The sequence below is a fragment of the Seriola lalandi genome, unplaced genomic scaffold (assembly GCF_002814215.2).
Source record: "Seriola lalandi dorsalis isolate HSWRI2012SDOR001 ecotype SW California unplaced genomic scaffold, Sedor1 jcf7180002054953, whole genome shotgun sequence".
Lineage (NCBI taxonomy): Eukaryota > Metazoa > Chordata > Actinopteri > Carangiformes > Carangidae > Seriola > Seriola lalandi.
Genome location: NW_019525504.1, coordinates 2,351,520 through 2,376,122, shown reverse-complemented (window position 1 = coordinate 2,376,122; position 24,603 = coordinate 2,351,520). Strand labels below are relative to the sequence as shown.

Genomic DNA, 24,603 nt, shown 5'->3' with positions numbered 1-24,603 from the left:
TATTATACACTGGTAACACATTTTGTACCCTCTGGGGTTCCTCGCGTCCAAAAAAGGACACACAAAGAAAATGCTATAAAATCATCATATATCAATATTTTTTTCTGCTTTTTTTGCATAAATCTCTTAAACCACTTCAGTTCTGCTCAAACCTATCAAATGTTTATTAGTTTTCAGGATTTTAACCCTTTAAATGCCAGTTTGAAGACATGTTGCCTCTTGTATATTTAAAAAAAAACAAGACAGAATATGAGATATTTCCCACATAATACATGATGGAGGGATGTGACATTGTTTTATATCAGAGTCTTTTATATCAAGACATTTCTCAAAACAAGAATATGATCAGGGTGACTTTTGAACACTGGAAATAAATCATGTACTCATCTCGGCAGTAGCCCCCGTGGCACTCAAAATTTCCCTGGAATTTTCTAGTTTATAATCTTGTATCCTCCGCCCTCTAGTGGCCATAACGGGTAAATACAACCAGCTAATTATCACAACGCATGTTCATGACTTCCTCATGTCCTTCAGTGGTCGGTAGCAACTGCACTCCCTGCACGATCTAGAGATGTACTTTCAAAGGATGACCACTTGGAGGCAGTGTGAGCCCATCAAAGGCTCGATCAAGTTTCATGCCATGCAGAAAATGTGATGCCAACCTTTGGGAATATGATTACATTTGTGGATTAGCACTATTCAAATATGAGTCCTACATTTTAATATTGTAGCTGATCAATGTAATGACAAGTTTGACTACTTTGTCAACCAAGTATCAATATATTTTATAATAATTACCAGTAATTTAACTCAGTCACTTAGTCACTCTAGACACTCTAGAAAAATGCAATTACCAAAGTTATATTCATTCATTATAGTCAGGTTTTATTATTATAGATACATATGTCATGTTTTGACACACACACAGCACATTGTCACAACACATGGAGAGTTTTAGTGGAGATATCTGATCTCATAGCATTTGAATATCTGGTCTCTATGAATAGAAACAAACTGTATATGTGTGCTATAGTATATGACAGTGCTTTGAATAAGGGTCTTCTGTCTGACAATAATTTTAAATAACTTCAGGCTACAGAGCTGTGACACCACGGGCAGCAGTTTTATTTGCTGATCTCCTGCTCTACACCCAATGTACATCCAGAACTGGTACTCCTGGATCTACAGACCTGTCACAATGCATGATGGTAAATTTCCTTCAGTCTTTTGAATCTTATTTCAACTTTTCTTCTTACTTTTTATATCAACTTTTATACTAAAACAAATAATAATAAAAAAAATCGATCCCAACCAAGACAATTTGATCCCAACAAATGTAATTGTGCTCAGTTTCCCACAACCGGCATCATACTGACACTGTTTCATTGTTTTAAAACGTTAGACAGAGTCTAATATGATCTTATTTGTGGATCAGATATCAATAGCTGAAACCCTAGCATGGGCATGTTTCTTGAAATCAATCACTTTCGTGAATCTTTGTACGTGTTCGAGCTGAGTCAGGTGGTCGGCACAGAGGCATGGTGGAATTTAATCGTTACAAATGAAATTGCTTGGTTTCATCAGCTGTGACAAACCAAGAGCAAGTTGGTGTAAGTTTATCCAGTTGTTATTTATGATATTACTTAGACGCACATACAGGTTCAAGCCAAACAGAGTGCTGAGCACACTGCTACACTGTTGTATCCTGCTCGTACTGATGTTCTCTCTCTTTCCTGTCACTCTCATGTGCTTGGATAAAATTGATTTCTGCTGTGAGATCTGATTACAGCTCACAGTGAATTTAAGACTGATATACATAAATGTGACCTTGGTCCTTTTTCCTTTTTTTTTTTTGATGTTTCAAACAGATAGAATTCTGGCTTCTTCTCTTTTTTTTTTCCTCCACTGTAAGAACTGCATTTCAAGAACACAATATGTTCACTGTGAGCGAATGTGCATGTGCTGAGTAAGCAGAGCAGCTGATGAACCCACAAGGGTTATTGAGGGGAAATCGATTTCAGTCTTGTGAAGTCACTGCGAAACTAACAAAGCAGTAAAAGCGTTGATACAACGTTGTTTAATACACATTGAACATGGAGATCTCGAAACATGTGGCTCAGGTCCAGCTCGATAGCTTGGAAACTGCTGTGTAGCCATTATTACATGCTGCTGGAGTAAGAGAAACAAGTGTTAGATGTCATGTAATGTTCTACTTTTAGAAACGAAAACACAGAAGAGTTTTCAGTTACATATTAAAATATTAGCAATGCTTTGTATAACTCTATAACCTATAAATAGATTTTTTTGACACATACTTTGTTAAAGTAGTTTTAATCATCTTGACAGTAGAATTTGGGATAAAGTGTTTAAACAACAATAGGTTCCCTTTTAGTCTCACATGATTTGTGCATCTTAAAACAATACTAACATGCCTGTACTGTATGCTGTATACATTCACATTGCTGTACTCCAGTATGGCTCCTCCTGTTCATACTGGCTGTGAAGAGATACCTGTAAAAAAATGTGCTAATATACAGCTAAAGCTAATTTGAGGCCTCAGCACATTGATCAGTAAAATCAAGTGGAGGTGTTTTTCAGTGAAAAATTCCCTCTTCCAGTTTCCTTGTTGCGGTGCAGAGGAGGGACAATAAAACAAAAAGGGGGGTTCGTACTAAAAAGACTGTAACTTTGGAAGCACAGAGGTGTGACTGATTAGTTCTCGAGTGGTTTTGTGAAAGAAGTGGTCGCTTTGGATTTAAGTATTTGCCTGAGGTGAACCAAAGGTGCTACATATTGATATTAAAGACACGATCTGACACACAAGAGCATCGGCCCACCACCAAATTCAAGATATGGAATAGGAATGTTTGTTTACACATCGGTGGCCTGAAAAAAGTTTATTTTCCAGGTTTTTCTACATGCCGTTAAGACCAAAATTATTGATACTGCGTTAATTTTTTCACTTTTTATGTTGCAGCCTTATGCTAAAATAAATTTTAAAAATCTCTTTCCCCCTCATCTTCTTCCCATTTCTCTTGCTCATATTTGAGATGGCGGTTTCTCCCATCTCCACACAGGATCTCTGGAGCTCAGCCACAGTGACCTTCAGGTTCGTGGTCACCTCTCGTAGCAAAGCTCTTCTCCCCTGATTGCTCAGCTTGGGCAGATTCAAAGCCAGCTCTAGGTAGAGTTCTGGTTGTTCCAAACTTCTTCTATTTAAGAATGATGGAGTCCTCTGTCCTCTTGAATCCAGCAGAATTTTTTTGTAGCCTTCCCCAGATCTGAGCCTCGACACAATCCTGTCTCTGAGCTTTTTTTTTGTTTCGTTTTTTTAGCATAAGGCTGCAACATGACAAAAAGTGCAAAAAGTGAAGGGGAAGGGGTCTGAATAAATAGGGGGGGGGGGTGTCACTGGCAAGTTGGGGCTTTTACTTTTGTTCTTTTAATGATCAAAATAAACCCAACAGCGCAGATACAATCTCCACCTGGCTGTCCTTCAGCACTGAGATGACCACAGATATTGCTGACGGTGACTTTCACTTATAAAGACAAAAGCAATGAACTAAATCGGAGTGCTGTGCTGTACTGTGTGACTTTGAGCATAAAAGAGGGAAAGGTGACTGCGCCCCCGGGTGCTGATGTAGACATTTATTTAAGGGCTGAAGCCACGAGCTACTGTACTTAGCAATTCCCTGACAGCTGATGACTGCAAAATACTCTGAATGTTGTGATAACCAGCTGCCAGTAAGACCAATCCGACTCAAGATCACCATCTCAGCACAGAGACAGTTTATAGTGGTTTATTTTAAATGAACTGAGTTAAGATAAAAGTTGCTGTGGTCTAAAGTATTGGCATCCTGCGGACGGCAGCTGGGATATTTGGTCTGTTTTCACTGATCCTGTCCGTGGAGGAGATAACACAGATAAACACACAGATACTGTTAATGAAAGTGACTGCGGCAAGAGAAAGAGCATCAAACCTCAGCATGACTGAATGTTTCGCCATATACAGAATAAACAGAGATGTGAAATATAACCTGTTCACAGCCCTGTCATAACCACAAATCCTGCTAATTAAGAAAACAGACACAATAACCTCACTGACAGGTTTATTCTTCTCTTTATAGACTGGCGATCCTCATCAAGGGATGAATTGTGAATTCAGTACCTTTTTCTTATTGACTTTAATTGTTGTTGACACAGGCGGATTGATTAAGAACTCATTACGACGATGACCCAGCAAACAGCAGGAGGCCTCTCGCCGGACGGCTCAATTAAAAGCCTTGTGAAACAAAATACAGCAGAGACATGACAACACAGGACTCATGGATCAATAGCAGATGAGGACTGCGACAGCGCGGTCGACAGGAGAGGAGAACCGGCTCGGGCAGAGGACGTTCACAATGCTGCGTCACAGCTCAGAGGTTTTTCAAACTTGCTGTAAATGCAGGAATGAATGTGACCGACTGTTTTTCTGTCGAACTTACATAATGGACGTTGAAGCTAAAAGATTCATCAGTTCACAAACTGATCAACTGACAAAACACCTCAGTAAATGACTTGTGCTATTTTTCCGTGGAAGTTTTAGGAGAATTCAGTGCACTCTGCAGTTCCTCTGCTATGATCTTATTTCAAATTAATATTATTGGGTAACTGGCTTTACTGAGACAGGTCACTGTGTGACTGTTGCTCTATGCTATTGTGTCATATTCACCGTTATCAGTCTCACTGGTAAATAGTCCTCAGGTAAAATGTAAAGAACTTCTTTGGGATTCGAAAAGTGGGGTCCGGGGACCCCAGGGGTCCTTGATGGGGTTCCCAACAAAAAGGGGGATAACTGATTTTCACTATACTTCCATCCATAAGTAACACAATGGTAGATTGTGTGACTGTTTGGGTCCTGGGTTTAAACACTTTCTGTAATAAAACATCTAAAAGCAAAATTCTTATCTGGTATCTGGGACCTTGGTCTAATTTGTGTCGGGTCCTTGACGTGAAAAATACTGAAAACCAATGGGTTAGACAAAACAAGATGGAGATGTTTACTTGGTTTTAGAAATGTTTTGAGACGGTTTTTAGAAGAGAATACGATTTGCTTGATCCCCATTTATTTATGTCACTTTCATACAGTCTTTTTTTTGTTCTCCTTTCGCATAGGAAATGATGAACCAAACATAATCCTGATTTGAACAGCTACCTGACACGTATGCGTCTGCTACTCTTCTCCTGAGTTGTGGGTGATGAAGAGTTACTAATTTGCTCCGTGCAGCACTTCAGTGATTGCTTTGTCTGAGATCTATGTGTTTTTGCTTCTGGTAGAACTTGGAGAACTTGTTGAAAATGTTAGTAATGGGCAGAGCTACAATCAGCAGTCCACAGATGATGCACAGGGTTCCTATCAGTTTCCCAGGAAGCGTAACGGGGAAGGTGTCCCCGTAGCCCACTGTGGTCATGCTAATGGTGGCCCACCACCAGCCAATGGGGATAGTCTGCAGCTCTGACTCTTGAGATTCCTTCTCTACAAAGTAAATGAGAGCCGAGAACATGGAGATGCCCACAGACAGGAAAAGCACCAGCAGCCCAACCTCGCGGGAGCTGTGCCGCAGCGTGGCGCCGAGAGAGCGGAGGCCAGCCGAATGGCGAGCCAGCTTTAGGATGCGAAACACTCGCATCAACCTCAAGATCTGCACCACCTTGCCAACGTTCTCCAATTCTGTGCTTTCACCTTCATCCATTATGTCACAGGCTATAGTCACATAGAAGGGTATAACTGACATTAAGTCAATAATATTGAGAGGGCTGCACAAGAACTTCCTGGCTGATGGAGCAACCGCCAAACGAAGAATAAACTCTGCAGAGAAGAAGAGCACACAGAGGTTCTCAAAGAACGACAGCACTGGGTTCTCGATCTCTTTTTCATTGGCGTCCACCTGATGGAAGTCCGGCATGCTGTGAACGCACATGGCGACAATGGAGACGATAACCATGCTTAGGGAGGCCACGGCCATCGCTTTGGCTGAAGTGGAGTAACCTGGATTCTCAAGTAGAATCCAGATATTCCTGCGGACATCTGCACACCAGGAGCCTTCAAACATTTCTATGTCCTCTTCCCCAGCCGACAGCTCCTCACTGGAGGAGTCTGAGCTGTGGGGCTGCAGGTCGTCGCTCCTCTGATCCCAGCACTTGTCCTCCGAGAGCTCCCTCAGCTCATAGAATTTGTTGCTGCAGCAGAAGTCCAGGTGACGCTCCTTTATGCCCCAATACTCAATCTCTTGACAAAATGAGACTACACACAGTCCGTCCACCAGGTGGATTTTACCTGTGAGGTAAAAGTTGAGGACGTAGCAGAAGAATCGAGGGTTGCGATCGAAATAGTACTCCATCTCAGAGGGACTAAAGTCGTCGCAGAGCTCCAGGATCGCCTCTGTGGAGCTGCAGCACAGGAGACGTCCGAGGCGTGTCTGTGGGAATTTTCTCAGCACGGTGTGCTCCATCCTCTGTTTGAAACCTCCAACGTTGACATTGATGAAGCAGTCGTCAGAGCTGTGCTGATGGAAGATCTGACCGTACACCATGGTGCAGCAGCTGCTTGGAAGCTGTTCACTGACCCCCGGTGAAAATCTCAGAGGCGTTGTTGCCTGCACAGAAACCCAGGGAAATTAGCACACCTCACACTTTCTTGTTTGTCATTTGAGAGCCTTGCATCAGGGCCAACCAGTATCAAGTAGCATCTGTGTTTCTGTGACGCCCTGTAATGGGATGATTAAATGACAGAATCAATTGCTGTGCGTTTTTTTTAAATTTACAATCTGGAGATAAAATGTTCCATCAGATGTTAAAAATACAGTTAGTTTTTTATTTGTGTGGCAAATTACACCTTACACATCATGACAGCACTCTACAGTTTGTCTGCATGCATGCTGAATGCATGCAGACATTTCATTTACTTGCAATTAATGAACACTATTAAACTTTTAAGATTTGTTAGATATTAGCTAGATATAAAAATGCATCAGAAATTAAACTTAACACGTGGACAACAGGCTCAGTAAGTGGTTCAGATCATAAAACTACAACTAATTTAAAATTCAGTGGATGCACCATCTGTGTATTTCGAATAAAGCTATGATTATTATCCAATATTCCTTACATGCAAACAGCAAACAGTGAGTTGATTATTGGACAGCAGTCATCAATACCTGCTATCTGTCCTGCGTGCAGCTCTTAACCGAGCAGCACCGTCTCACTTGTATTGTGTTACGCTGTAATATAGTGTTTCAAATTGCAGCGGATGTCGAGCCAAGGTCAGATTTTGAGACGTTGCTACAGCCGCAAAAGTTGTTGCAGACTCAACGGGAGGAATCGATGACTACAGACAGTTAACAGTGAAAAAACAAAGCAGACTTTTGCGCTTTTTCAAAGTGGCTACGGCAAACTCTCTAAAACAAACGCTCAGCAGGAGAATACTTATATTCCCTGTTCAAACATCTCGTCATAGACGCAAAAGCGTGAGGGAAAGGTAACAGCAGCTCACCTGGCCATGTGTCGTCCCGCTGATGTCCTGTCGCTGCTCTGCTCCGCTCAGCGCGCGGCCCGGTGAGGTGGTGTCTCTGAGTCCAGCGCAGGGCGGGACGCAGCTTTCTGACAGGACAGCTGATCACACGGCTGCTCCATCACACACACATACACACACACACACACACACACACACACACACACACACACACCCCACTAACAGTCTGCGATGTAGAATACATTTACACTCTGATGTGTCATGGCGTTACCAGCCAAACTTATCACTGTAAATATTTGATGTTCCTTTAGGCTAAAGTGTTCACATTATTCTTGTTGTTAATTGGTTTGCATCTTTGTGTGCTGTGGATATTCCCCGTGGTTGTTCTGACGTTTTATATCAATGAGATTAAACTTTGGAAAAATAAATTGCAAAAACTACCACAATACAGCAGAGGGGATATAAAGTATAAAAATAACTAAATAAACAATAAGTTGCAAAGGAAATAAAAATAAAAATAGATTAAATATAGCAGCAGGCCTATTGTGTAGCATATCTGCATCGTGGATAGTGTTATAGATAGGAGTAAAGGTGTGCAACACAGCTAGGAGATGTAGTGTGACGCCAGTGTCACACACTGAGATGGCGTTCCTTGAAGTATCATAAAAACTTGTGGGTTGTGCTTTCAGTCACAGCTGAAAGTTAAATCACTTAATAATAATTAAAACATTCTTGCCTATTGGGGATTGCATGTTAAAAAAAAACGTTACAAAAACCTAACCGCAAACAGGAGAGGGCAGTCCTTTTTAAGTGAATGAGTCAAAGGATCTGAAGAACCCCAGTGTGATGCAGGATTACTTAAAATATGATGAGACACTGCAACTACTCATTAAATTCTCAATTAAAGATCACCAAAGCCCAGCAAAGATATACTAAAGTGAACATTCATCAATGTCAATATTGATTAAGTTCTGACAAATCAAGCTGCACTGGCACAACCAGAGTCTTTAGTGTAATGAACATTAGCAGTATCATTACCTCGCACAATATATAGCAAATTATGGAAAATGACCTTAAAATATGCAAAACAGAATACTATATATATGTGTGTAAAAACAGCCTTGATACAGTAGCTGTTTTATGCTGTGTGGTCTAACTGATGCCATTTACTGACAGCAGATGGCAGAAGGAGACTATCAGAGACAGATCAGCATGTGTGGGTTCAGACCAGCAAGATTCAGTTCAGTCCAGACTTTAGCAGTGGCGCCATTAGGATATGGTTTTACACCTACTTCATTAAAGTTATATTCTGCAACCATTAGTGTTGTGTAAATTATTTATCATGTGATTAATGTCTACGGTCAAGTTTTTTTTACAACCGTGTTCAGGCAAATGTTTTAGTCTCGAGTTCAGAAATGTGCACACTGGTTTATTTCCATCTAACTCTTTCATGTACCAAGAATTAAACCCACAATCAAAGAGTGTTTCCCATCGATCCATGTGTTTAATGACAATGACGAACTGACCTCTGAGGGGCAGGGGTCATACATCACTGAAAGAGGTTGTTCATGTGGTTGAAGATACTTGAGAGCTCCTTACAAATGGTCTGCACAGACACTTGTTAAGTGCTGGATGAAGTGGGAGGACTTGTCGGTGAAAATGGATTGCAAAATATTTCCAATGAAAATAAATTTTATACATAAATTGTTGTACGTGACATGAATACAAAAATAGCCAACAAACAATTATATTAATTCAAGTGTTTTACAATATTTATGGTAAAAGAAAAATATTTAATAGTTAATAAAGAGAGACAAGCTGAAGCTCACAGAACAGATATTTTTCTGTTTTGACTGCTGACAACATCAGTTTAGGTGCTTGTTATGTTTGCACTTTCATAACTGCCTACTCAAGAATTTACCACTAAAATTTTACAAAGAAACAAATGTAACCAAAACAACATTACAAAGCTTTGAAATGCGGTTTTCTGTCTTTAAAAAAGTTTTTATGAAAGTTAAGGTATTAGGCTTCAGGCTACAGGACTGTGGCACAGCGGGCAGCAGTTATACTTGCTGATCTCCTGCTCTAGTGCACAGTGTTTACACACACTGCACATCCAGAACTGGTACTCCTGGATCAGCAGCCCGGTCACGATGCATGTGGGTAACTTTCCTTCACCACTAAAAGGAGAAAAATAGAATTAATGTTAGTAATTTCAGGGATTTTACTTTGACATATGGTATGGCAGCAGTAAAAGAGTAAAAGTATTTGCCTTGTTTACTCAACATAGTGTCAGCTTCATGGAACCTGCTAAAATTTGATATAACATATAGTATTAGTGTTAGTATGGAGCAGTAGGACTAACAACCTTTTTTTATCTAATATAATTATTTTATTTATTATAGTTTATTTATTTATTTATTTATATGTTTTTATTATTTATTTATCTTTTTTTTTTTTCTTAGCAATTTCACTATTTTTGAACTATCTGTGAATTTTGGAGAGTGACAGTAATTCATGGCCCAGTGTTACTTATATCCCCCACATGTACCGGCTCTGTGACAGACTTCATCCTCAAAAATGAACCAAACTATTGTGTGATTGTGTAAAACCATCTGTTTGTAGTCAGAAGTAAAAACATTTCTGTTTTGAAAACTGAAATATAGGAAGTTGGATGTTGTTCATTGTGAATTCATGAAGCACTGTGCTGCTCTGGTCACTCAGATTATTGGGTCGTGTTCTAATAAATAATTTCACAATAGCTTCCTAATGGTTTAATGAAGCTATAGTTTGGTTTGGTCAGTGAATGTGGAACATAAATTAACTTTAGCTTTCATTTGAGAGGAGGACGTTCATCACTAGAGCAACGCTAATCTCATGGTGGACCATCAGCCTCGATTCAAATGAATCCACTAGGAAAAAATAGCAAACTTTCTCTTCTTCAAAGGCATTAGAATAACACATAAAGTGATTTTACTGCCAAACAGTTCGGGGAACTGGTCCTCCCATCTGTGTTTGGGGCAAAGGTTTGACATGAACTCATTGGTGCCCTCACCCCTCTGCTGATCTTTCCCGCTCCACCATGTGGGTGTCCTTTGGGGTGTACTTGGTGAAGATCTCCAGGGCCAGATCCTCATAAAGCTGCCGTTGTTCAGGCAACAGACTATCCAGGGATTCCAGTTTGATAAAGGCCTGTGAGCATGTTCCGAACGCCCGGTTGGCTGTGGAGCAAATGGCAAGTAGAGAGTAGATCTCCACTGCTGGGATGATGTCCTCATACTCACGCAGGTGTAAGGCTTTAAAGATGGAGATAAAAAGTGAAGAGTGAGACTCGACCTAACTTGACTTTGTAAAGTCTTGTCAAACTGCCAAAGTAAAAATAAAATCACAACAACTTGTCTGATAGCATATGACTGCTTGCTGTGATAATTCTCCTCCATGTTTGCCTTTGTTTGAGAGTTGTCAGATGTAAACACGTCTACTGGCCTCAAATGCAAGACAAACCCAGTTCTGCATAGGCCACTTTTTGCACTCATTATGTATGCATCTGCTCACAGTATACAATGTAGTCTAGTCTGTAGTCTTTTTTTAAACCCCATTAGTTATGAAGGAATTTTAAAATTGATCCTAAAATGTACCTAACTTAATGTGGTATAATGATTTTTTTTTTTTTTACAGATGCTACACGTGTAAGTGTCTACCTCAGTGTGTGGACAATAATATTCACGACCTGGTTCCATAATAAATGAAAAAGACAAATGTACCGTAAAAAACAATTATAAAATATGATATATGGTTTGGAACATAGAATTGACTTAGTATGAGTAAATAACAGCTCATGTACATAAATCGTATCTTTGAGTAGGTCAGGAAAATACTTGGGCTGAAACTAAAGATTATTTCTTATTACTGATTAATTTGTCAATGATTGTTTATTATTATTATTATTTATCATTTAGTCTATAAAAATGTTGGAAAATGCTCATCACAGTTTCTCAGAGCCCAATTGACATCAAATGTTTGACCAACAGTCCAGTCAAGTTATAGTATTCATAGAAACAGTGAATGTTTTTTTTCTTGAAGCAATGACTTAAAAGATTATTCCATGATGGTTACCTCTTCATTTAACTAATCAATTAACTGACTTCTGGTTTCAGCCCTAGAGGATACCTGTGCGCATGGCGTTCTCCATATAGCCTTCATATAGCTGCCTCTGAGCGAGCAGGAAGAAGTGATAAGCCTCCGCTCCTCGCCAGGCGTTGTCCACAATACGATTGTCTGAAGAGGTTGCATCTTCCTCGAGCAGCCCGGCGAGTGCAAATGTTGCCTTGTTATAACAAATGAAGGAAAATTATGTATGTATTTCAGCATCAGTACAATACAATTATTGGAGTATATGATGCATTTCTGTAACTTAAAATATAGTCTTGACTATACAGTTTCATGGGTCTTAAACAATATTCAAAAGCTAAATAAAGTATATTGTATATATTGGGTACCTCAGACTTCTTCCCTTTGGCTTTGCTCTGCTGTGCTGTTTTCACCTGCTCGTGGTAGTTTTCAACAAGACGTGCTGCCAGCACATAGAGCTTCTTCACCCGCAGTGGTCGGGTCTTTCTCTTTGCTTCTTCATCTGCTATCTGCAAACAGTAGCCACACATTCCACTGTACAGGGCCCATTTGGTAAAGAAATATTCTCTCAGTTATCAAAGTGCCAAATATATTTTTGAGAAACTTAGTTACTCCATGAAGAGACACATTCCCAGGTGTGATTCACCTTTATTCAGATTATTAACCCTGTTAAACATACAGCTTTAAAAGTGTTGATGGAAGCTGAAAATATGTGATAAATAATGACCCTGCTCTGCTCAAATGTTGGTTTTGTTATTTTGCAAGTGACCTCTACATTTGAATGTAGAAGCCACACTCATTCATTCATTTCATTAAGCAACTCAAAAGTGATCAGCATAAAACACAAGCCTACCTTAAACATGAGTTTGGCTGCATCCAGAAAATGGTGGGCTTTTCGATACAGTTCAACCGCCTCCAGAGTTTTATTCTTCTCAAGAAGATGTGAGGCATATTTGGAAAGAAGAGATTTAATCTCCTTCATGTTGTGGGTCCTGGCAAGTTCCACTGCTTTGTTCCACTAAAGGAAAATTACAACATTCATTCAAAAGCAATCTCAGCACCATTACTTTTGCCTGAGGATTTTTGAACATAGTATTGAACAAAGTGCCTGTTATAAATTTACTTGAAATGAAATGTCAGTAAAACCCTGTAATTAACTGTGTAAAACCTGAAGTTGCATATCAAACTTACATTAGGAGCACAACACTAAGATAACACTTGAAGTCACTGTATTTTTCCATTTTTTCCATCTGTGGCAAAAGCAAAGTTAGGTGGAAACAACTGAAGTGACAGCCCGTTCATTTCATTGTCAGTAACATAGCATTACCGCAGCAGGAGAAACTGGCTGCAAGAGAGGAAGTTGGAACTGCTAATGACTTCTCCTTTTGGATGAATAGAGGGTCAATTACAGCACGAATTTAATGTCTTTCAAAGTAAAGCCAGCTGTGGCTAAACAGTTTTTACAAAGACAAACAGTCGGAGTTTGTATAGAGGCTGTACTCTTGTCACATAACACATAATGCTAAAAGTTCCTCTCTTGTGTAATGTCCACCCTGAGTCTTTTTTTTTTCTTGAGCCAAATGTGAAAATTTATAGTGGAAAAGTCTGAGAGCAGCATTCACACTCCTGAGCTAAATATCACTCAGGATGAGGACAGGAGTGGGAGGACAGCAGTTGCCACAGTGACTGCTCTGGTCCACAGCCGAAGATCACTGGGGGGAATGTGCTCAGAGTGTCACTAGAAAACTGTGGCGCCAGAAGTTTTTGGTCTGTCTCTCACCTGGTTCAGATGGACACATGTGTCAACAGCAGCTTTGGGCTGGTTGCACTTAAGGTAGGCATTCACAGCTTGTTCACACATGCCCACAGTGGCAAACATCTGTCCAATCTCCTACAACATAGAGATGGAGAATGGCCATGGATGAAATAGTGTAGAGTGAGTTTTATTTAAGGGTACAGCTTTAGAGTCACTATGATCTATAACTTCCACATACAGCTTGAAGAGAACATCAAAGTGTTATTATGTTTGGTCAACATTAAACATTTCGCTCACTGGTAAAAGTTTATGATTCTCTGGCAGAACAGTGGTCAGTCTCTCCAGGCCGTCATAGTCCTCTAACATGTAGTAGCATTCTGCCAGCCTCTCCTGGTTACGGCCCTGAAGGTAGTACTGCACTGCATTAACCCTGGAAACAAAGAAAATAGACAAATATGACAGTTTTTCATTTGGTCATGATGATGGAATCTTTTTGTCAACAATTATAACATGATACCTGATATATAGAGACATTTGATAGGTACTGGGAATATATAAAATAACTGAATAGAACAAATGATTATATATTATAAAATATTAAATGGTGTTGAGACTGAACATTTGAGTGTGTATAGTTGTACATTGTGTATATTTACTGTTGCTCTTTGGAACTCTAATAATGCATATCCCCTGCATTAAAAAAATAAAACACTATCACTTCACTTTAACTCCCCTATTTGGGATTTATAAGCACCATGTAAACAAATGATAAATGGTATCACACTCTATAGCATACTATAATATAGTTGTAGGTAGAAAAGGGCATTTTTTGGTGTTTATGACTGTTATTTGTCAATGACTGTGGCTTACTGTGAAGCATATATAACAGCTGTATAAACAAATAATGAATAACTGACACAATAAAACAAAATCTCAGTACCACTTCTGTCTGTCAGCAAAGTAGTCTCCGATTGCATTGTACGCCTGTTCCAACAGAGTATCATCACAGTCCCCAGAGCCAGTTTTGAGTAGCTGAAGCACCCTGAACCAATCTCCCAGCTTGATCCTGAGGCTGATGGCAAGGTCCCTACAGAGAAAGACATGTCCATTGTACACTGTTACCATCATGCCTGAACAAGTGGTGGCAACCCTTAAGGTAAAGTTGACTTTAATTATAATGTGATTTGAGCAACAAATGAACAAGACCTGAATCCAGACGTATAAGGGTAAGTTTCGACATCACCATCAAATGTGCCCAGACAGTTTTGGCTAAATATACCTGCGATCCATATCCAGATACATCCGCTCAGCTTCCTCAAACCTGCTGAAGTAAGCTGCCACCTCCGCCTGTTTCATGGGTTCGCTCTGCAGGTTGCCCAGGCGCTTGACGAACTCAATGCCCTGGTAGTCTTTGCAGCGGACGAAGGCCTGCTCAGCTGTCTTCAGATCCAGCTTCTGCAGAGCTGCCTCAGCCAGCAGACGCCTGACAGGTTGATAACAGAGGAAGGGGGTGGTTAGTTATTATTACCAGTAGGATTGCATGGCATGATGTTTATGCATAAGTCATTATACCCACTCTACGGTTCATCTAGATATAAACTGGATAGAGGTATTAATAGAGTATACGAATAACCAATGGTGAAGGTTTATTAGTAACACCTAAGTTACATTGTTGAGTTTTTATTGAAATTGTGTTAAAGAGGTTGTGACTCAACTGTATGATCATTTTGGAGGCTGAAATTGTGGTACTGCTGAATTGTATTACATTATACAAAGACGTGTGTCTGTTATTTAGCCTAAGCTTATTGATTTGAATTGGATGGACAAAATAATAGGAACACCTGTCAACAAAATTGAAAATCACATTTACACTTATAACTCTGTTCGATGTCAAATCAAAAGTAAAGGTCACCATTTTGCATTTACCAGAGTCTTGGGTGAGGATTGTCTTCAATAAACTGTGAGGCATCTTCAATTCCGACTTTTTCAATCAGTGCACGACTGTCTCTCAGGGAGCGGATCTCAAAGTTCATGAGGTTGTCTTTGTTCGGCCTCTCGGGATCCTGTAAGACAATCATCACATAACTGAGTTTTTTTTTTATCCCATAAACACATACAAACTTCACCTTTTCAGTTGCAACAAAGTTCTAGTTATATGAAGAGTCTCTCTTCATACCATGTACCACTTGTTCAGAGGGTTTACCTTCATGATTTCATCAAGCAAGACAGATTTGATTTCCAGGTCCTCAAAGTTGCAAATGTATCCAGATGTTTGGATGGGCTCCTGTTTTTTAAGATATGACAGATAATTATAACAGTTGCTGAATGTTTATTTAGTAAAAGTGCAACGATGCATTTGAGGTTACAGCTTTAATGGAGGTGTTATTTGACCATCACACAAAGACCAAGCACTCACCTCTGGGTCTAGGTTCCTGAAGACATACATCCTGGTCTTCTCCATCATGGCAAAAAGATCAGGGTTGTCATTTGCCCATTTCATGTCCCAAACATCTTTGCGCTCAAACTTGGATGGATCTCCTGCAGACGCCTGGTTCCCAGTGCTGTCGTCCGTGGAAGCACGAACTTCCAGGTCCAACAAAGTCAACACGCCTGCGATGTCAATTATCGCCAGACGACTAGAACAACAAAATGATTATATATGACGACGCTGCCCTACATACAATATCAAATTTAACAAACCGTTCAGCGCTGACAATGGATATCTGTACACTGTCTCATTTATTAACACCAAAAAAATAAATTGATGCTTACCTGGAGTTGCAGTTCATGGACAGGTAGTAGGCTCTGTTATTCAAAGTGTATTTCTGGATGAGAACAACGTTTGGGAGGCTGTATCTATGGATGGTGCCAGACTCACGGCCCTAAAAGCACACATACACCCAAACATTCAGTGTTTTAGTTTAATTTTACTTTGAATTTTAATGCACTGCTTAAAATTGTATAGTAAAAACTGAAATGTATGTACCACAATCAGGGTCTTATCTGTTGCTGTGATACAGCAGATGGGATCTCGAGTTGCCTGAAACAAACATGAACCATGACAAATTATTTTCTTAGTGAGAAAAAATACTTTTTGTCCCTTTAAATGGATTCCTTTGTGAGCTAATAAAGAATGTCAGTTTATTATAGTTACTTTATATATTTTTTAATTTACTAGTTTAAATTGAATATAGATTGAGTATTTAAAAAAGAAATCGCTTTAATTTGCACTAAAATCACTCAGAAATGTTTTTGTTACTTACTGTGAAGGCTTTTGCAAAATCTGGACCACTTTCATTGGCTCCAGATGGATTGCTGTCAATGTGATAGACCCTACAATGACAGGAAGTAAAAACAAATGAGGAAGAGCCTGAGAGGCAGCCAGACAGACAGACAAACAGTTGCCCTTTCCACTGCGGTGACTTGTGATTTTGATACTAGGATAGTCTTGGCAGAACATTAGGTCATGCCCAGCCTGTCTGGAACCTCAGTGGTATTTTATTCAGATGAATGAATCCTTTTCATGGTGCTGTCAGTACCAACACTCTACACTGTAACAGTGAGCCAGTAATCCAAAGGTTTCATCCACTGACTCACAGAAGCTAGCCTTGTGGTTATCTTGCCTCCCTGTAACTTTCCATCATCTGCTTGATATGTACTGTTAAGTTCTGATTTGGTCCTTCTATTTTGTCCCCATCCACCTGTACATGGCTTTTTTAACTACAAACCTAATGTCCTCATGACACTGTCCAATAGCCATTGTAAAGTAAATGTTATGCTATTTTCTGAAAAAAAAACCCACCTCTCTCTTCCCTCCTTCTTAGTTCTGGTCACTTGGTTGATCTCCAGGGCAGTTAACTTCTTTGCCACTCTGTACTGCCATAGGTAGAAAGCCTCTTTGGATGCAGCAATCACATGTGTCTTGGTCATGGTGACAAACAGTGGATCTGACCAAGTGAACAAGTAACACACTTAATTATAAAGATGAAGATCAATGTAGAGTTTGTATAACGTTTGTAGTTTGGGAGCAAATCTATTTCTGTTAAATTCTGTTTCTGTATGGATAAATTCCAACAGGCAAGTGCTGAGAGGATAATACAGTGTGTTCTCAAACAGATAGACTAGTCTATTGAGAAAAGCATGTGGCCCCAGGAGGAGAACCTTTTGCACCAAAAGGTGCACACTTGAAGTCATCCTCTGGTTATTTACCAAGGTGGGATATCTCAAACCCATTCAGACCACTGAGTCTTTCAAATCTGCAGACTTTGAAGTATCTTGGCATGAGCTCCTCAGCAAACATTTGGCCATGTCTGAATATTTGTGAGATATAAAGACGCCCTGTGCCCTGTCTGTTTGCTATAGGATGCTGTGGGACCATGAAAGCTGTATCTGTGGGCAGCAGGTGGCAGAATGCCAACCATCTTTTCACATCTAACTATACATAGGGTGTGATCTCTCACATTGTCCTGAAAAATGCACCAAATATACGGTAAAATACGACTTATATCAACCCACAGTTTTGCCACAAGAAGTTTGTTACCCAGTTCACTTCTGTGAGCTCAATGCATGCAAGCTAGCAGGGCACACCGCTAGTTGAATGGATAGCATGTTTTTAAAGATGTGTTGACTTGTGAATGTAATCTCTGTTTATTGTAAACACTCACCAATGTCAATGTATTTTGAGTCCAGTGGAGTCCCAATGGAGTTGCACAGAATCAGGACATACTGAAAAACACACAGCAAAGCAACATTACTCTATGGGTCAATCTAAGATTTTATAACAAAGCAATTAGTCCTCATTTTGGGAGTGTGGTTTTAATTTGTACATTACCCTTGCATGGCTCCCAGACTCTACCTCAGCATCCTCCTGTGTGGCATTGAATTAGAAAAACGGGGGGCAAAACAGTAGAGAAACATTTGTGATCCTTAGCTCACTCTGTATCTACTGTAGATCTTCCCTATTGCATTTCTCTAAGTCTACTCAGTAGAGTAAGTTTTAGTCTAGAGTATTATATTGAGTATTAGTATAGATCTTTTCTTTTATAGTTTTTTTTTGCTTCCCTCTTACTTGTTACCTTGTAAACCTGTGTTTGTACCTGAGGCTGGGTGTCATCTGCCTTGCTGGCCAGGATGCAGAAGTCCCCGGAGGTTGTGATGGACATCAGGCTCTTGACATATTTGACAAACTTCTCATTGTTTTTGGTGTCCCAGAATACCACACAGTACTCCTGCCGCTCTGGCTTTGTGTATGCATACACCACTGTGCTGCAACAGTAGCCCCACTGTAAAGAAACATTAAAGAGTTGGTGAGATTCGCCTTATGTGCGAGGTTTCTAAACCCTGGGGAGTGTGTGACAAGAGATAGTTTGGTAGATTTAGACAGGTTTTTCTTTGGTATCTTCTCTGGTCTATGTCTCTCTGTTCTTTTCCACCATATAAATAAACCATGAAATAAAATACACACTCCTTCAAAGCCCTTTGTTGGAAGGTATTTATCCGGTGGTGTACTGATGAAGCCACTGCCCTCAAGTAGCAATTTTTGCTGTAGATTCATGGGAATTTTTCAAAACTACTTAGATATGACAGTATATAGGGTAGAGAATAATCTTCATACTACTTTATAAGCCAGCTGACCACATCTTATTACTATGACTAACTTCACCATCTTCATTTAAAATAGATCACAGGTCAGTTTCAATGTGTGTAAAGAATATTTGATATGTACACTTTGGAACATATGAGCCAACATTTTTTGGGCAGATTCTGCAAGTCAGGTGTCTTTAAAGAGTGAAGCTTCATAAACATCATAAAAATACCAAAATAACCTACAAACACAACTGAAACATGAAAACACTGCCAATATAATCCAAACAATGTACTGATTTACTGTTTATTTGGATTTTGGTCTCAATATGAAAACAAGTTTTACTTAATCTGTTTTTATTTAACTCTGCCCTATAGCCTCAGTTTGCAACTGGCCAGCATCTATACACAGATTAATTGGAGGTTTTCTGTGTAAGAAGATCTTGAAGAATTGCTTCTTTCAAAGAACTTTAATTAAAGCAAAACCAAAGGTGTTGGCATTTACCTTGTAATCTGGTCTTATGTTTGCAAAGTAGATGTAGGAGTCCACAGCCAGGCCAATACGTAGCCCTCCTCCCTCCCAGGCGACTCCTGTCATCTGCTTCCCAGGAACTTTGAGAGTCCTCAGATGCTGTTTAAACACCAAATAGCATTAAATTAAAACATTTTATTGTCTCATGGTATTTCTATTTCCCCACCTACTAGACAATGTAGGAATGGTGCAACAGATAATCTGTTGTTGCAAGGTATGTCATTCATAAATTAAAAAAAAAACAAAATTAAACAGATACATAAAACACAAAATATACAGTATTCTTTATCAGCTCAGTCCATTTTATGTCAGTTCTTCTGTTTGGTCCCATATACAATAATGACAGGAACATTACATGGTACAGTGCTGCACACGCCTATGTGCATGTGTAAAACTCTGTCTAAGTAAGGGAACAGAATCTTGACCCTCACCTCTCCAAATGGCGTGTAGAACTGCACAACATTGTATTCTTTATCCAGATTTGAGGTTCTGAGAGAACCAGCCACCGCCAGAACACTGCCACAGTGATTCCACTGGATACTGACCACATTCATCAGAGTGTCAATACACACCGGGTCTGCAGAACAAGGCAGCGGCATAGCTCATCAGTACTGGTAAACATTTCATTGAAGTGTAACCTGGAGCGCATACTGCAGTCTTTGAAGGTTTTTTTCCTTACTTTCATCATTCTCATAGCGCATGACCTGACATCTTCCATTGTCGAAACAGATAGCAAGACATGGACAGTCTGGCTCAACGTAACCCCCAGTTCCTGCATACCAGTGGATACCTGCTATACTGACAGCTCCAGTCGCATTAGTGAGGCAGCTTATGGTCATTTTCATCTGAAACAAAACACAGATCAAAAGTCAACATATGCTAATATGTAGTCAGTACAATCAAGCAGATGATAGGATCTTCTTGAAACAAAGCTGCTTTCATGCTTATTAAGTCACTAATCTGTTTTCAGGATAGTTATCTTACTAAGTCAATCAAGTGATTAATATTTTCTATTAATTTCATGTGAGTACATGATGCAAAGTGTAGCTTTTAGCAAGTAATGGACGTTCTTGCTGAAAGTTGCCACAGTGTCTATTTTGAAGTCAAATTTCAAATTTTCAAGTCCTACATTAAGGGGCTTTTACAGCATACACAATTATGTCTGGATCATGAACGAGAGAATGTCCCTGCACTGAAAGCTTTAAAGAAGCCAATGTTTTTTGCCCCACAGTATAACCTCAGATAATGTATGATAACAGATTCTTTCTAAACCTGCTCTGTTTACATGAGCACTGAAAGCCTGCAAAGTGTGCATTGTCATTCCCTCTGCACATTGACTCTGCATTGCACCTGCATTTTTATTTGTAAAATTAGCATCCTGTGAGTCAGAAGGCCATGTAATGCTAAATGGGTACATACCGAGATGAACTGACATTTCTATTTTACTTAAACTTATGCACTCACTATGAAGTTTCCTTGGTTGTCATAGATTTGTACTTCGCCATTGGCCATGCCAAAGAGGAGGATCTTGCTGTCTGGAGACCAAGCCACATGAGCAAGCTGATTTCCCTTTAGCTCCTTTCCCCAAATCCGGTTACCTACAAAAACAAAGCCAATATGAGCTACTCATTTGCAAAGTATGTAAACAAAGCATTCCTTGTCAAGGGATCATTAGTGATTTTAATCTAAATTGGTTTGAAAAACTATTGTGACTGATCACCATTTATCAGATTTCTAGCAATCACACTGTAAAGATTTTTACCATCTACAGAGCCAACAATGACAGCTCCATCTTCATACACAATGCAGATCTTCTGACCATCCGCATTCCAGCTCATGCTCCGCACCACAGACTTGTTCCTGTTGTTGATCATCTCCTCGTACCACGCACCTTAGGAAGGGAAAAAGACTATGAACTATAAAAGCCAAATTTATTACAACTTAGATTTTTTGTTTGCAGCAGTAATCACCTTTGTAGAGCATCCAGACAATGATGAGTCCATTCTGGTCACTGGTTGTCAGCTTTTCATACTGTTCATTCCACGTGACTACTTGCACTGCACCTGCAAGTGTAACAATTGTGAAGTGTCAGACAATTTGTCTATGGCATTACATAAGGTGTGGCATATTTCCTTTTGTAGACACTGGCTGTTTATCACATACTATAATAATGACAGGTTTGGCAGCATCTGAATACAACTTACCACTGTGTCCCTCTAGGGTCTGGTTCATTGACAGATTACTGGGTGCAGCAAGACCTTTAAGTTTGGCATCATCTGTTGAGAAACCACAGTCAAAGTAGAACAGCAGATAATTAACAACAAGTAATTTTCAGCAATTTCAAGCAAACTGTTAAAAAACTTTTTATAAGTCAGAAACATGAACAGTAGTATGGTGATGAATATCATCACAGAGTTCTTATTATTTCTTTTTGGTTGGTGGTTTTTAACATTTTTTAACATAATAACATTAGGTCTGTCCAACAGACGGAGTGGGCAAGGTGGTACCATTTCTACTTACAGTGTCTGAAACCTTAGGTACAATAACAGAGCCAAAAGGCTTACAAAAGATTATTTACACACTGTAAGAGCCATTGTCAATATCCTTCAAATCTCAATCACATGGGTATTAGATAACAGCTTGGACAAATAAACTTTAACACAGAGCTGGATGAACAGGACATTATACATCACAAACAAAAAATGTAAGTTTACGCAGGGTAATCTAACTGATCACTTTTATTCTACACTAAAGCTAAGAGCAAACATAAATAAATATATGTAGAATATTGAAACGTGAACAAGGACACACAGTGTAACTGATGCAAAACAACTAAAACCAGGGCCAGCCAACACCAGTATGTGGGTAACCAATAATGGTCCATTTCATAACAAATTTTGCATGCTGTCATTATAACCCTGGGATAGACTGCATTTATGTAATGTAAGTATACAAGTGTTATTACAATGTCATCAAAACTTATTATATGAAATTAGAGGGACTTGTGTATGTGTTTGTGAAAAGTTACCCTGCATGTTTTTAAAAGTTATGTAGATTGTATTTATTAGGTCAGGTGTAGCAAGAGATAGCCTGAAAATCACGACATTGTCTACAGGAGCCGTGCAGGTTGTTTGCTCCATACCCTGACCTTACCTGTCTGAGTTTCAAGCTTGAGTACTCTCAGGAGACCGTCGTCCCCTCCACAGGCAATGAAGCCTTGGTCTTTGTTCCAGGAGACACATTTTAGATGGATATTGTTGGGGATGGCAATCTATAAATCATGGGAAAATGCAGCCACACGTTAACCAATACTATACGTCTTAACTAACGAATTGATAGATGGCTGGGTAGATGGCTGAGCCCAGGAGACTCTCACCTTCTTGCTGAGGTATATAAACATGGTGGTGGTGATAACGTTACAGACCACTATCACTCTATCACTGAGTTGCTTGAAGCGGAGTTAGACTAGTGACCATAAAAAGACACTGACCAAACGTCAGCTAGCATTAAACAGCTATAGTGAGCTAACCAGCTAACATTTTCAGCCTACTTTACATCATGCAGCCTGAATGTGCAGAATGTGACGTTAGCCTTTACCGTTAGCTTTACTAGTTAGCTAGCAGTTAGCTAGCAGTTAACGCGATGCAGTTACCTACTGCTAAGGACTGTTAACGTTAAGAGTAACCTGACAAAGTCGAGGGTTGACTACTATTATAGTGAGTAATGTTAGCGAAAGTATTGGAAAAAGAACAGTTGAAATTCGACTTTTCGTTGTTTGTGTTGGCAGACTCCAGTACTCAGAGGTTGTCGCTTCCCTCGGTCTCCCGTGGTAACCGTAAACCGGAAGAAGTGAGATTAGGGTGACACTGGTAGTTGTAGTTTTTCTTGTGATTGGCGTCTTTTTGAAGAGCTGTCCCTTTCCTTTCCTCACCACTGAATGGAGCCGTTCACTTGGCTTTTACTTGGGAAAAGCAAACATTTTATTTAGCTTTACAGAGCTGTCTTGCACCTACTCTAGCCTACTTTACCCACTAAATAATGGACCACAATGAAACTATTCGTAGTAGGCCTATACTAACACTAAACAAATACATAAAAGTATTTTAATACAGTGTGGCATTCAATTATATTGGCCAATGCACAGCAATATCAAAAAACATTAGTCCAGTGAAGGAATCATAGTTTTAATCTTGTAGCATGTGGCTTGGTAACACAGTATAAAACGTACAATAGTGATTTGGATCCATTGTTTCAGAATGTTTATTTTCCATGTCCAGCTTTAATCCTGATAGAAAATATACAGAAAAGCACCAAAACATGTAATGCATGTAACTGTCAGTTTACCCATAGAGGCCTTCACCACAAATACTTTTCACTTTTTTCATTTGTGTTCCACAGACATGAGTAGAAAATATAGTACATGAATATAGTGTATGAAGAACTATTACTTTAACTGGTTACAAAACTGATGTGATCTTAGCTATAAATCTCCCGCTTTCAAAACTTGCATTGACAATAGTCTGTGATGGCCAGGACTGCTGCCAGAAACTTTGGTCCATGACTTGCCAAGTATGCAAAGTAGCCTACTGAAGCGGTCAGAGCTCCCTAAACTGTTTTTTCCCCTATCCCCCCAAAACAACTGTACCTGTCTGTTACAACCAAAACAATAATTACCAATGCATGTTGTGTAATTAGGTTGTTAAAATGTTTCAATTCAAAGAAAAGGATTATAGTAATTCTGTGATTTAACACAGCCAGGGGCCAATTGGATCAGGTTTTATTTTGGTCTTTTCTCTGCGTAATGCTGCAATCAGAGGGATAGCAACAATGCTCTTGTTGCATAAGAGATTAGTTGTTGTGTTATGATTGTGGATGGAGTCTTTGTGTTCTACCAAGAACACTACACAACAACACTGACCAAGAAATGCTCTCAGAGCAGTGAATACACAACAAAGATGTGGTACAACACATTTTTTTTAAAGAAGCTAACGCAACTACTGTTTCTATAAATTCACTAATTATCTTACAGTGCATGAATCTGAACTCAATGGTTTACACTGTTAGGAAGAAATGTTGCTTTTCTTACAA

At 39.5% G+C, this 24,603-nt stretch overlaps 2 protein-coding genes across 3 annotated transcripts; both read right to left on the bottom strand.

Annotated features, from left to right (window-relative positions):
• Positions 1-5,222: 5,222 nt before the first annotated feature.
• Positions 5,223-6,622, bottom strand: kcns3a (potassium voltage-gated channel, delayed-rectifier, subfamily S, member 3a). Its single transcript, XM_023394767.2, has one exon. The coding sequence runs from the start codon at positions 6,573-6,575 to the stop codon at positions 5,274-5,276; it is 1,302 nt and encodes a 433-aa protein (XP_023250535.1). The 5' UTR covers positions 6,576-6,622; the 3' UTR covers positions 5,223-5,273.
• Positions 6,623-8,997: 2,375 nt separating this feature from the next.
• Positions 8,998-23,338, bottom strand: wdr35 (WD repeat domain 35). Of its 2 annotated transcripts, XM_023394746.2 has the most exons (28): positions 22,892-23,338; positions 22,669-22,786; positions 21,720-21,791; positions 21,486-21,578; positions 21,278-21,406; positions 20,980-21,113; positions 20,195-20,360; positions 19,947-20,092; positions 19,489-19,614; positions 18,497-18,682; positions 18,232-18,267; positions 18,065-18,125; positions 17,203-17,347; positions 16,664-16,733; positions 16,387-16,440; positions 16,173-16,282; positions 15,817-16,036; positions 15,604-15,684; positions 15,327-15,463; positions 14,680-14,883; positions 14,341-14,487; positions 13,698-13,830; positions 13,425-13,535; positions 12,498-12,662; positions 12,013-12,153; positions 11,684-11,840; positions 10,569-10,809; positions 8,998-9,693 (listed from the first exon to the last, which is right to left on the bottom strand). In XM_023394746.2, the coding sequence occupies exons 1-28, from the start codon at positions 22,913-22,915 to the stop codon at positions 9,543-9,545; spliced, it is 3,558 nt and encodes a 1,185-aa protein (XP_023250514.1). In that variant the 5' UTR covers positions 22,916-23,338; the 3' UTR covers positions 8,998-9,542. The 2 variants fall into 2 exon arrangements, with proteins under 2 accessions (XP_023250514.1, XP_023250515.1); XM_023394747.2 differs by lacking the exon at positions 18,232-18,267.
• Between the last annotated feature and the right edge of the window lie 1,265 nt (positions 23,339-24,603).

Bases quoted from the DNA above. Each gene is read 5' to 3' on its own strand.
- kcns3a (XM_023394767.2), bottom strand. From the start codon at position 6,575: ATGGTGTACGGTCAGATCTTCCATCAGCACAGCTCTGACGACTGCTTC.
- wdr35 (XM_023394746.2), bottom strand. From the start codon at position 22,915: ATGTTTATATACCTCAGCAAGAAG. The intron at 14,488-14,679 runs GTATATTTAGCC...CTTTCTCTGTAG, and splicing joins TATCTGGATATGGATCGCAG to GGACCTTGCCATCAGCCTCA. The intron at 13,831-14,340 runs GTACTGAGATTT...CTTTGTTTCCAG, and splicing joins TTTGCTGACAGACAGAAGTG to GGTTAATGCAGTGCAGTACT.